Source organism: Rhinopithecus bieti, unplaced genomic scaffold, assembly GCF_001698545.2.
Source record: "Rhinopithecus bieti isolate Rb0 unplaced genomic scaffold, ASM169854v2 scaffold_81813, whole genome shotgun sequence".
NCBI lineage: Eukaryota > Metazoa > Chordata > Mammalia > Primates > Cercopithecidae > Rhinopithecus > Rhinopithecus bieti.
This window is the reverse complement of record NW_016829839.1, coordinates 11,978-26,312: the sequence shown is the minus strand read 5'-3', so window position 1 is coordinate 26,312 and position 14,335 is coordinate 11,978. Positions and strand designations below refer to the sequence as shown.

Sequence of the window (14,335 nt, the reverse complement as noted above, 5' to 3'; positions counted from 1 at the left end):
AAAAAAAAAAAAAAAAAAAAAAAAAGCAATAATTATTTATATATTAGAAATCTCCACTTGAGCACAGAAGTTTGAAGCTGCAGTGAGGCAAGATCACGCGACTGCACTCCAGTCTGGGTGACAGAGCAAGACTCTATTTTTGAAGAAAAAAAATTAAAGGAATAGATTCCTTCTTGGAAATAAACTTCATATGTGAAATTTTGGACATGAAAATTTGATCAAGTTAGGAAACAATATTTTTTTTAACTTTCCATGAAGATTGAAAGGTGAACAAAAGTTCATGTTTGACATGGCAGAACCTATTAGCAATGTGTGATTACGGCCCATTCTGTTCAACTTTATGGAGACGTGAAACACACTAGTAGGTGTGTGTACTTGTCATCAGGCAATCTCAGGGCATGGGCGAAATACTTGGTCATTACTCTCCAACTGATGGATGGAGAGTAATTACTTCAGTGAAGGTACACTATCATGCCTAGTGATACCAAGCCTGGCGACTGTTTTAACTTAGCACAGTGAGTCACGTTCTCAACAAAGTAAGCATTCAATAAGGTAGAAAAAGCCTCAAAAAATAATTTTCTTAAAGGTCCTCTGCTCATGCAAATGTGACTGATGACATTCTGCTAGGGTCATGTATGTAAAATTCTTAGCATGTCTCTTCACTCATTCAAAAAAAAAAAAAAAAAATCTGTTGGAATGCAAGTTCCCTTAAAGTATAGGGTTTTCACATGTTGCTCAGGCCAGTCTCGAATTCCTGGGCTCAAGCAGTCCTCCTGCTTCAGCTTCCCAAAATGCTGGGATTACAGATGTGAGCCACCGTGCCCAGCCTTCAAAGTACAATCTTAATGGGACATCTTTATATCTACTCAAATTTGTAAATATGCTAATGATCGACAAATTATTTGACACACTTGACATTGACTAAACCCACCTACTGTATTTCAGAGGCCAAAACCATTGATTTAATGGAACCTTTCATCAAGTGCATTAATCCACTAGACACTCGTATTTATTGAGTTTTACATTGATTTTTCTCAGTTCAAAAGAGGGCATATGTTATATTTAGGAATGAAAGTTTGATTTTATAAGGCAATTAAAAAACAGAATTCTCAGTAGAAAATTACTGTGTAGCAAGTTTTGCTAGATTCTAACTGATCTTTAAAGAGGGACATTCAGTAAATAGCATTTAAAACTTTCAGTTTCTGTTGGGAAAAATTGAGAATTATTTTCCTGAGGTTATGTGATGATAGAGAAAATTATTGAATCACAATCACAAGCAACTTAGAAAGACAAAAACACAACCTTTATGCATATATGCATGTATGTGGGAGTAGATGGAGGTGTGTAAATCCAGAGAGGAACTTGACTGTACGTGAGTTTCTTATTTTGCATTTTTATTCTCATTGGCAGGACAGATTTATTTTATTTTATTTTTTGATGGCAATATTCCATGTGTCTTTTTAGTGTGATTCCATGAAGAAACTTGCTTATTGATTACGGTCCTGTAGCTCAGAAATGTTAAGTTATGGTTTTAAATATGGGTTAATTACCATTGATGTGTGAATTCAGGTTCCAAAAGAAATGCATATCAGAAGAGAAACTTAACTGAATAGTATTAATTTTACTGTTTTCAAAGCTCTCTCCTAGCTGTGATAAGGAGACAGAATACATGTGTCATCTCTACCTGGTTATCTAGATGAATGTATTAGGTTAGTGCAAAGGTAATTGCCATTGAAGGTAATGACCAAAACTGCAATTACTTTTTCACTAAGCTAATACATGATACACATAAAAGACACCTTAGCCGCTCATGATAAGGGCTAATGAATGGTACAGATATATTGCAAACTTTATAGTTTGTAGGATTGGCTAATATCTTCTTGTTCAGTTTCTGTTTTGAACAATGAAAATTGAGGCTTGAATGACTCTTGAAGCTTGTGCAGTTTGTCAAGGAAAGATTCATTTCTATTGCGTATACTATTCTTGTTAAGATGGGAAGCAGACTTGTGTCATTTGGAAAAACTTTCTAGAAAGGCTGAAACTAAGAGAGGCTTGTAGAGTATCAGAAAACATAACTTTTCACTACACACAATTTGGGGTTAACTGCATTTTTAGGTATTGATATGCATCAGTTAGTTTTGCATGCACATCATTAAATAATGAGAATTTTCGATGGAAAGAAAAAGAGAAAGTCCTTGATAAAAGGACCTGTGGACCAAAAGCTCTTCAGTACACTTCTGAGGCATTATTAACAATACAATAATAAAGAGGGAAAATCATATAACTTCTGTGAAACCACAATCTTTGTTCTGTCTGAATTCATTTCTGCCAGCTCACAGACATTTGACTTTTGTCGAATATTGGAAAATACGGTTTCTTGTTCTTTGGGTCCTAGATTAAGAAGAAACAGCAAGATGTACTTGGTTTCCTAGAAGCCAACAAAATAGGATTTGAGGAAAAAGATATTGCAGCCAATGAAGAGAATCGGAAGTGGATGAGAGAAAATGTACCTGAAAATAGTCGACCAGCCACAGGGTATCCCCTGCCACCTCAGATTTTCAATGAAAGCCAGTATCGCGGGGTAAGAAAACAATGTAAATTCTTGTTTATTGAAATAGATTGCCCCAAATCTATCCATTATTTTCACCTCTGCCTCCAAACCTGCATATATATAGTCATATCGCTTGCTTATAGTCATTTGTCCTTTGCATCCACTCAAAGGCTGGATGTAGACAATGGCTACATTTTCTAAATATGTTTGCTATTGATTATGCATCACAGCCAAATTTAGGCAAGTTTATTTCTTACTTTTTGAGAATGTTTTGTGGCTTACAAGATGACAGTAGGTATCTCAACCAAATTTAGTCATGTGAAGATTATCTTGCATTCCCCAGATTGAAACCTCTTACTGTTTGGTTGCTCTTCTGGTCATGCATCATGGACATCTCATTGCCTTTCCCAAAACACAGCAAAGATTAACTGTTCTTCTGGCCTTGGGCATGTCTAGCTAATATCTAGTCTAGTGTGGGCTCTGAGAAAATCTCAACCTAAATGAATAATGGAATATAAATATGGTGAATGGAAACAACAGTATCTGACCAGAAATAAGCATCTTCTTACTGGGAAATAGGTGGCTGTTTTGCATGGTGGAAGAAGCTGCAGGCAGATTTAAATTTGATGTGATGTGGAATAAACCGTTCTGCAGATTTTGTGCCATAGAATACCTACTTTTCAACCTATATTAAATAAGATTCGGAAGCCTTGCCTCTTTATTACTCCTTACTCCTTCCAAAATTCTAGTATTATGGAAGGTAGTCTGCCTGTCCCTAAGGAAGCAGATGATTCTGTCGACTAGTCAGGTCATTCTGAATAAATCTCTCTCTCTCTCTCTTTTTTTTTTTTTTTTTTTTTTTTGTGAGACAGAGTTTCGCTCTTGTTGCCCAGGCTGGAGTGCAGTGGCGTGATCTCGGCTCACTGCAACCTCCGCCTCCCAGGTTCAAGCGATTCTCCTGCCTCAGCTTCCTGAGTAGCTGGGATTACAGGCGTGTGCCACTACACCAGGCTAATTTTTGTATTTTTAGTAGAGACGGGGTTTCTCCATGTTGGTCAGGCTGGTCTCAAACTCCCGACCTCAGGTGATCCGCCTGCCTCGGCCTCCCAAAGTGCTGGGATTACAGGCGTGAACCACTGCACTCGGTCGAATAAATCTCCTTTTTTTCTTTTATTGGTCGCATATTGTTAATTCATCTTACCTTCTTTTCATCAAGGACTATGATGCCTTCTTTGAAGCCAGAGAAAATAACGCAGTGTATGCCTTCTTAGGCTTGACAGCCCCACCTGGTTCAAAGGTATGATACCCTTTTTTCCTGCTTTATAGATCATGTTATTGCTGCTGAGATTTTTTAGTCAGTAAGATTTTCACTTTTGTTAAGTATTCAAATTAAGTCAGAGACAGTCTTTTACAGCAAAAAGTACCTTCTCTGCATCCACTTAATTCCTGTTAGGGCAGAAAGATGTGCATAACCAAATGCATAAACTGTGTGTTTAGCAGGTAGGTAGAGTGATTTCCCCATCAAGCTGACCACGGGAGCAAATTTCTCATTGACCTACTCACAAATAAGTGCTTAGCAATTTTAAAGCCTTCATTATTCCAGCCGTCCTGCATGGTTCTACAACGACAGTAAGCATCTTAGTTCATGGTAATCTCCTTGGCAGCATTTATTGTCTTTGGGTGAGAGCAAATGATAGAGTCATCCATTCAAGTTAATTAAGAGCATCTGCATTGCAAAACTGGTCACTAAATTGCTCGCCAAATTTGAGGCTTTTTTCCTGCCAACACAAATTAATTTTTTTAAGTAGCAGCATTTTCAGGACAGACCAAATAAAGGAAGCAACAATAAAATTGTCTATCTAATGAGATGTCCCCAAACTACCAACTTTAAACATACCTTTGCCTTTTATAGTAGTTCTTCATACAAACTGCCTCAATCATTTTATGTTGCTGTGTCATTTTATGTTTTGCTCTTAGCAACTAATTGTATGTTAGACATTCTTTGAACTCTAATTCCCTCTCCTATTTTAAAAGTCTGTGTTACTGTCTGTTTTCATTAGACAAACATTTACTAGTACTATGTTTATATCATTGTGAAATGGTTTTCTTGCCGAACTTTCTTTTCTCATGGATAAAATGTTATATTTTAGGCTTTGTGTAATTTGAGCCATAAGAAAAGTGAGGGAAGACACTTTTCTTTAAATAAGATAGTAAGAGGACTAGATTGCAGCATCTGCAATCCAGACAGAGCAGCATCTGGAGGCTTGCATTGTGAATTTCAGCCCTAGATAGACTGCAAGAACAAACCAGTAATCCTGAGAGGACCCACAGACCATCTCAAGGAAGCAGTCTGTTCCTGTAGGGCTCAGGAGACACCCCAAATACAGTGAGTGCCCCAAGTGAGGAAGTGGAAAAGGGAGACCCTCCTCTCCTGAACACATACCCTCACTGGAGAAACTGAAGGTCTGTTTGCGGGAGAAGTTTCCAACTTTACCTGGAGCTGAGTCAAGTTAGAGAGCCCAGCAAAATACAGGGGTAGAGGAAACAATAGGAAGGCCCTGGGATCTCGCTGGGTCCCCAAGCAGCCCATTTCTGCCTGGCACCACAGGGATCCATCGGGAGTGTGGCCAGAGGAGCAGGCATTAAAACGCCACAGAAAGAAGAAATTCTCTAGCCAAATTTTGTAACAATTTGAACGGGACAAGAAGCCTCCTGGCCAGAACTGGGGGGAGGGTGCAAATCCCACTTGCAGACTTCACAGGCAAGAGAAGAACTAAAGCCCTTTTTATTCCACAGCTGGGAGTTGGATAACCTTTGGGGAATTTTTAAGCCCCTTTTGCCCTCCACCTGGAAACAGACTCAAGGCTGTTGGAGGGGGGCTTGGTGGGTGTGAGACCAACCTTTCGGTTTGCCTGGTAGCTGGGTGAGGCCTGTGACTGTTGACTTTCCAAGACTTCCCTGACAATCTGCATGACTCAGCAGAGGAAGCCCTAATCCTCCTAGGTATAGAACTCCAGTGACCTGGGAATCTCACCCCCACCCCTCACAGCAGCCACAGCAAGACCCATCCGAGGAGAGTCTGAGCTCAGACATGCCCAGCCCCGCCCCCACCTGATGGTCCTTCCCTTTCCACCCTGGTAGTAGAAGACAAAGGGCATATAATCTTGGGAGTTCTAGGGCCCTGCCCACTGCCGGTCCCTCTCCACAATACTACAGCTAATGGTTTCTGGAAAGCGCCACCTCCTGGCCAACCAGCATAAAAATAGAGCATTAAACCACCAAAGCTAAGGACCCTCACCTAGTCCATTGCACCCGCCTCCACCTCCACCGGACCAGGCGCTGGTATGCATGACTGAGAGACCCATAGATGGTTCACATCACACGACTCCGTGCAGACAACCCCCAGTACCAGCCCAGAGCTAGGTAGACTCGCTGGGTAGCTAGACCCAGAAGAGAGACAACAATCACTGCAGTGTGGCTCACAGGAAGCCACATTCATAGGAAAAGGGGGAGAGTACTACATCAAGGGAGCACCCCATGGGACAAAATAATCTGAACAACAGCCTTCAGCCTTAGACCTTCCCTCTGACAGAGTCTACCCAAGTGAGAAGGAACCAGAAAACCAACTCTGATAATAGGACAAAGCAATGCCCTTCAACATCTGCAAAAAATCACACTAGTTCACCAGCAGTGATCCAAACCAAGAAGAAATCCCTGATTTACCTGAAAACAATTCAGGGGTTAGTTATTAAGCTAATCAAGGAGGGGACAGAGAAAGGCAAAGCCCAAAGCAGGGAAATCCAAAAAAATGATACAAGAAATAAAGGGAGAAATATTCAATGAAATAAACAGTTTAAAGAAAAAAGCAATCAAAAATTCAGGAAACTTTGGACCCACTTCTAGAAACATGAAATTCTTTGAGAAGTCTCAGCAATAGAATTGAACAAGTAGAAGAAAGAAATTCAGAACTCTAAGACAAGGTCTTTGAATTAACCCAATCCAACAAAGATAAAGGAAAGAGAATAAGAAAATATGAACAAAGCCTCCAAGAAGTCTGAGATTATGTTAAACGACCAAACCTAAGAATAATTGGAATTCCTGAGGAGGAAGAAGAGAATCCTAAAATCTTGGAATCCTATTTGGGGGAATAATCAAGGAAAACTTCCCTGGCCTAGCTAGAGACATATACATCCAAATACAAGAAGCACAAAGAACACCTGGGAAATCCATTGCAAAAAGATCTTCGCCTTAGGCACATTGTCATCAGGTTATCTAAGGTTAAGACAAAGGAAAGAATCTTAAGAACTGTGAGACAGAAGCACTAGGTAACCTATAAAGGAAAACCTATCAGATTAACTGCAGATTTCTCAGCAGGAACCCTACAAGCTAGAAGGGATTAGGGCCCTATCTTCAGCCTCCTTAAACAAAATGATTATCAGTCAACAATTTTGTATCCAGTGAAACTAAGCATCATATATGAAGGAAAGATTCAACTCTTTTCAGGCAAACAAATGCTGAGACAATTTGCCATTACCAAGCCACCACTATAGGAGCTCTAAATCTTGAAAGGAATCCTGGAAACACATCAAAACAGACCCTCTTTAAGGCATAAATCACACAAGACCTATAAAACAAAAATGCAAGCTTGAAAGCAAAAGAAAAAAAAAATGAAAAAAAACAGAGTACACAGGCAACAAAGAGCACAATGAATACGATGGTACCTCACATTTCAATGTTAACATTGAATGTGAATGGCCTAAATGCTTCACTTGAAAGATACAGAACTGCAGAATGGATAAGAACTCACCAACAATCTGCTGCCTTCAGGATACTTATCTAACACATAAGGATGCACATAAAGTAAAGGGATGGAAAAGGGCATTTCATGCAAATGGACACCAAATGAGAGCAGGTGCAACTATTCTTATATCAGACAAAACAAACTTAAAGCAACAGTGGTTAAAAGAGACAAAGAGGGACATTATGTAATGGTAAAAGACCTTGTCCAACAGGAAAATATCACAATCTTAAACATATATGCACCTAACACTGGAGCTCTCAAATTTATAAAACAATTACTAATAGACCTAAGAAATGAGATAGACAGCAACATAATAATAGTGGGGGAATTCAGTATCCCACTGACAGCACTAGACAGGCCATCAACGCAGAAAGTCAACAAAGAAACAATGGATTTAAACTACACCTTGGGACAAATGGACTTAACAGATATATACAGAACATTTTATGCAACTGCAGAATACACATTCTATTCAACAGCACATGGAACTTTCTTCAACATAGACCATATGATAGGCCATAAAATTAGCCTCAATAAATTTAAGAAAATTGATACTATATCAAGCACTTTCTGAGACCACAGTGGAATAAAACTGGAAATCAACTGCAAAAGGAACCTTCAAAACCATGCAAATAGATAGAAATTAAATAACCTGCTCCTGAATGAGCATTGGGTCAAAACGAAATCAAGATGGAAATTTAAAATTCTTCGAACTGAATGACAATAATGATGCAACCTATCAAAATATCTGGGATACAGCAAAGGCAGTGCTAAGAGGAAAGTTTATAGCCCTAAATGCCTACATCAAAAGTCTGAAAGAGCCCAAACAATCTAAGATCACACTTCAAAGAACTAGAAAAACATGAAGAAACCAAACCCAAACCCAGCAGAAGAAAGAAATAACCAAGATCAGAACAAAACTAAATTAAATTGAAACAAAAATAATACAAAAGATACATGNGAATACACATTCTATTCAACAGCACATGGAACTTTCTTCAACATAGACCATATGATAGGCCATAAAATTAGCCTCAATAAATTTAAGAAAATTGATACTATATCAAGCACTTTCTGAGACCACAGTGGAATAAAACTGGAAATCAACTGCAAAAGGAACCTTCAAAACCATGCAAATAGATAGAAATTAAATAACCTGCTCCTGAATGAGCATTGGGTCAAAACGAAATCAAGATGGAAATTTAAAATTCTTCGAACTGAATGACAATAATGATGCAACCTATCAAAATATCTGGGATACAGCAAAGGCAGTGCTAAGAGGAAAGTTTATAGCCCTAAATGCCTACATCAAAAGTCTGAAAGAGCCCAAACAATCTAAGATCACACTTCAAAGAACTAGAAAACATGAAGAAACCAAACCCAAACCCAGCAGAAGAAAGAAATAACCAAGATCAGAACAAAACTAAATTAAATTGAAACAAAATAATACAAAAGATACATGAAACAAAAAGCTGGTTCTTTGAAAAGATAAATAAAATTGATAGACCATTAGCAAGAGTAACCAAGAAAAGAATAAAGAAAATCCAAATAACTTCACTAAGAAATGAAACAGGAAATATTACAACTGACACCACTGAAATACAAAAGATCATTCAAGGCTCCTATGAACACCTCTATGCACATAAACTAGAAAACCTAGAAGAGACGGATAAATTCCTGGAGAAATACCACTTTCCTAGCTTAAATCAGAAAGAATCAGATACATTTAAAAGACCAATAACAGGCATCAAGATTGAAATGGTAATTTAAAAATTACCAACAAAAAAGTCCAGGATTAGACGGATTCACAGCAGAATTCTACTAGACTTTCAAAGAATTAATACTGGTATTTTGGACTCTATTCCACAAGATAACGAAAGAAGGAACCCTCCCTAACTCATTCTATGAAGCCAGCATCACCCTAATAACAAAACCAGGAAAGGACACAACCAAAAAAGAAAATTACAGACCAATATCCTTGATGAACATGAATGCTAAAATCCTTAAGAAAATACTAGTTAACTGAATCCAACAAAACATCAAAAAGATAATCCACCATGATCAAATGGGTTTCATACCAAGGATGCATGAATGGTTTAACATACACAAGTCAATAAACGTGATGCACCACATAAACAGAATTAAAATAAAAAATTACATAATCAGCTCAATAGATGCAGAAAAAAACATTCAACAAAATCCAGCATCACTTTATGATTAAAACTCTCAGCAAAATCGGCATACAAGGGACATACCTTAATGTAATAAAAGCCACCTATGATAAACCCACAGCCAACATAATACGGAATGGGGAAAAGTTGAAAGCATTCCCACCGAGAACTGGAGCAAGACGTGGATGCCCACTCTCACCACTTCTCTTCAACATAGTACTGGAAGTCTTAGTCATTGCAATCAGACAAGAGAAAGAAATAAAGGGCATCCAAATTGGTAAAGAGGAAGTCAGTTGGTCACTGTTTGCTGATGATATGATCATTTATCTTGAAAACCCTAAGGACTCCTCCAGAAAGCTCTTAGAATTGGTAAAAGAATTAAGCAAAATTTCCAGATACAAGATTAATGTACACAAATCAACAACAGTGACCAAGTGGAGAATCAAATCAAGAACTCAACCCCTTTTATGGTAGCTGAAAACAAACAAACAAACAAACAAACAAACAAACAAACAAACAAAAAACCACTTGGGAATATACCTAACCAAGGAGTAGAAAGACCTCTACAAGGAAAACTACAAAACACTGCAAAAAGAAATCATAGATAACACAAAAATGGAAACACATCCCATGCTAATGGATGGATACAATCAATATTGTGAAAATGACCAAACTGCCAAAAGTAATCTACAAATTCAATGCAATTCCCATTAAAATATCACTATCATTCTTCACAGAAAAAAAAATCCCAAAATTCTTATGAAATCAAAAAGGAGCCCATATAGCCAAAGCAAGACTAAGAAAAAAACATCTGGAGGCATCACACTACGTGATTTCAAACTATAAGGCCATAGTCACCAAAACAGTGTGATACTGGTATAAAAATAGGCACATAGACCAATGGAACAGAAGAGAGAACCCAGAAATAAACTCAAATACTTACAGCCAACTGATCTTGAACAAAGTAAACAAAATCATAAAGTGGGGAAAGGACACCCTTTTCAACAAATGGTGCTGGGATAATTGACTGGCCACATGTAGGAGAATTAAACTGGATCCTCAACTCTCACCTTATACAAAAGTCAATGCATGATGGATTAAAGACTTAAACTTAAGACCTGACACTATAAAATTATATACAGAAGATAACATCGGAAAACCCTTCTAGACATTGGCTTAGGCAAGGATTTCATGACCAAGATCCCAAAAGCAAGTGCAATAAAAACAAAGATAAATAGCTGGCACCTAACTAAACTAAAGAACTTTTGTATGGCAGAAGGAACAGTCAGCAGAATAAACAGACAACCCACAGGATGGGAAAAAATCTTCACAATCTATACATCTGACAAAAGACTAATGTCCAGAATCTACAAGAAACATAACGCAGTAAGAAAAAATCAAACAATCCCATCAAAAAATGGGCTAAGGACATGAATAGACAATTCTCAAAAGAAGATATACAATGACCAACAATCACATGAAAAAATGCTCAACATCACTAATGATCAGGGAAATCCAAATCAAAACCACAATGTGATACCACCTTACTCCTGCAAGAATGGCCATAATAAAAAAAATAAAGAAACAGATGTTGGCATGGATGTGGTGAACAGGGAAAGCCACTATGGAAAACAGTGTGGAGATTCCTTAAAGAACTAACAGCAGAACTACCATTTGATCCAGCAGTCCCACTACTGGGTATCTACCCAGAGGAAAATAAGTCATTATTTGAAGAAGACACGGGCACACACATATTTATAGCAGCACAATGTACAATGGCAAAATCATGGAACCAACCCAAATGCCCATCAATCAACAAGTGGATAAAGAAACTGTGGTATATATATATATATATATGTGTGTGTGTGTGTGTGTGTGTGTGTGTGTGTGTGTGTCTGTGTGTGTGTGTGTGTGTGTGTGTGATGGAATATTGTGCAGCCATAAAAAGGAATGAATTAACAGCATTTGCAGTGACCTGGATGAAATTGGAGGCTATTATTCTAAGTGAAGTAATTCAGGAATAGAAAACCAAACATTGTATGTTCTCACTGATATGTGGAAGCTAAGCTATGAGGATGCAAAGACATAAGAATGATACAGTGGACTTTGGGGACTTGGGGGGAAGTGTGGGAGGGGGTGAGGCATAAAAGACTACAAATATGGTGCAGTGTATACTGCTCGGGTGATGGGTGCACCAAAATCTGACAAATCACCACTAAATAACTTACTCATGTAACCAAATACCACCTGTACTCCAATAACTTATGGAAAAAAATAAGTTAGTAAGACCCAAGTTGTCATTGAGTTCAGTGAAGATTAGAGAAAGTATGAAAGAACAGATAGTGTATTTTCTGCGGCTGATGACTCCTTTTCAATAAAATTAGAATTAATTCATTAATTTCTTCATTCAAAAGTATTTGTTGAGTGTCAAGCATTAACTGGATATTAATAGTAAGGCAAGTACAGAGAATACTGCCTAGTTCCTACATTCAAAGTGCTAATTACCTAGTGAAGGACATGTATACAATAATTACAAAACAAATAAGACTGCAAATAATATAATTAAAGACAATTTGTGGTAAATTTTATAAGATTTGTGTGAATAATGTGCTGTAGGAGTCCAGAGGAAATAATAATACATTCCTACTCAGAGGTTGGGGATGATTTCTTGGAGGGAGTAGTATTTAAGCTGTTGGGGATTCCAAAATATTGACGGAACACTAAGGCATCTTTCATAGAAACAGTTACAGAAATCATTCCATTGGGATGTCGCTGCACATGATGGCGTGTTCACGGAGCAGAGTGTAGTACAGCATGGCTCCAGAATAAGACATATTAAATAGAGGAGGCTGTATTAGGAGGCGAGATTGGCTATGTATGTTGGGGTGAGATTATGATTCCCCTGTTAGGTAGTTTCAGCTTTATCCTCTAGGTGTCCAAAAACCATGATGGGAAATGGGGAGAGATAACTATATAACCATCTCTGTGTTTTAAGATGTGATTTACTTCTCTTGCCTGATTGCTATAGCGAGGACTTTGAATTCTGTGTCGAATAAGAGTGGTGAGAAAAGGCATCCTTGTCTTATTCCAGTTTTCAAGGGGAATGCTTCCAGTTTTGTCCATTTTTATAACAAATCTGCACATATACCCCAAAACCTAAAATAAAAGTTAAAAAACAAGATGCGATTTAATCTATGTCTTAAGAAAATAAATTTGGCAGCTGTGTGGATTGTAAAATATTGGAGAAATTAAGAGTTAAAAATACACTGACCCATTAGAGGATACCCTAAGAGTTCAGAAAAGTGATTGAGAGGGCCTGAAATGGGACAGCAGTTGTGGAAAGGAAAAGGTGGATTTAGGAGCCACCCCCCCCCACCAAAAAACAAACAAACAAAAAACAAAACAAAACATGTTACAGGATTTAGGAATTAATGAGTTGCTTGTGCCTGTAAAGAACTGAGCAGGATTAAAGCTAGCCATGGGATCTCTAACCTTGGTGATTGGGAAATGAAACAAAGATCATGGAGGAAATAGAAAAGTCAGTAATCCAGGGAAGAAGTTAGCCTTGGAAAGAGCATGTGATGTTCTTAGAATGGATGGAATTAGGAGAAAAGGATAAAAGTAAAGAGAAATTTTAACGTGTGGGAAGGTTAGGAAAGGTCACATTTGAAAGTACAAGGCAGCAGGAAAATTTATCTGCAAGGAGTGAGGAGAAATTTCAAACATTAGATCCCTGAGGAGAATTGAATGGATTTAGTTGAAAATTGGCTAGGGAATAGGCTAAGATCATATATAATAGTAATAATAAAAAACAGCTAAGCAGAGCCCAGCAGTAGTTAGAATTGATGAGCCCATAGGAAGCTAGACATATTGGTTATCATGTTTCTTCCATCATTGCTTAAGCTTGGGGGTAGTAATAGAGTAAAAGAATAGTGAATGTTATGAAGGATGGGCAAGAGGGAGCTGATAGATTGGATTAACAAGAATAGGTGTGGCATTGACAGTGAACATGAAGTGTGTATTGGTGATAGGGAGATTTTAAATTTTGGTATTTAATAGGTTTTTCCAAGACTAGAAGTGATCCATTTCATGTCAGAATGATTTTTTTTTTTATACCTAAGCTCAATTTCTAGAGTTTTCCCCTTTAACAGGACAATAAGCCTTCAACAAAGAACCAGATGAGCAGAAAGTATACTAAATAAGAAAGACAACTAGTTAACCCACATTGAAAAAGTGAATTGATAATAAAAGTTATATGATAAAATGAGATAAAATTTTTAGCTGTAAAATCAGCAAAAATAAAACAAAATGATAATAGTGCTGAGAAGGGTGGATTGAAACAGTTGCTATAATACGTTACTGGTGTTGGCATAAATTGGTACTCCTTTTTGAAAACCAAAATGGCAAATACGTATCAAAAATCTAAAAAATATTGGTACTCCTTCACCCAGTGGCTTCACATTGGGTATTATAATCAAGTGAAATAATTATATACGTGGAAAAAGCTTCATGGATGAAAACATGAATCAAAGTGTTCATTATAATCTTAAAACTTTGAAAACAAGTTAAATGCTTAACATATTTAACAAGAGGTTCAACCAAATTAATTCATGCATTGAATGAACTTTATGGATAAAACATGAATCAAAGTATTATACTGTGTCTAATTCTGAACTTTAGAGACTAGTTAAGTATCCAACGATAGTGTCAACAAAAATCATTTATATAATGAATGAACTTGGGCTGTCATGAAGAAAATGAAAGTTTGTTAAAACATATATGTAAATGAGCTACAGAATTATTTTGGAAGTA

At 37.4% G+C, this 14,335-nt stretch overlaps 1 protein-coding gene across 1 annotated transcript in view; it reads left to right on the top strand.

Moving 5' to 3' along the window:
* Positions 1 to 398: 398 nt before the first annotated feature.
* SH3BGRL (SH3 domain binding glutamate rich protein like) overlaps positions 399 to 14,335 on the top strand; it is an 18,487-nt gene continuing 4,550 nt past the window's right edge. The window contains exons 1-3 of the mRNA XM_017864999.1: positions 399 to 461; positions 2,396 to 2,581; positions 3,768 to 3,848. Coding sequence (XP_017720488.1) covers positions 399 to 461; positions 2,396 to 2,581; positions 3,768 to 3,848 — 330 coding nt within the window. The remainder of the gene's footprint in view (positions 462 to 2,395; positions 2,582 to 3,767; positions 3,849 to 14,335) is intronic.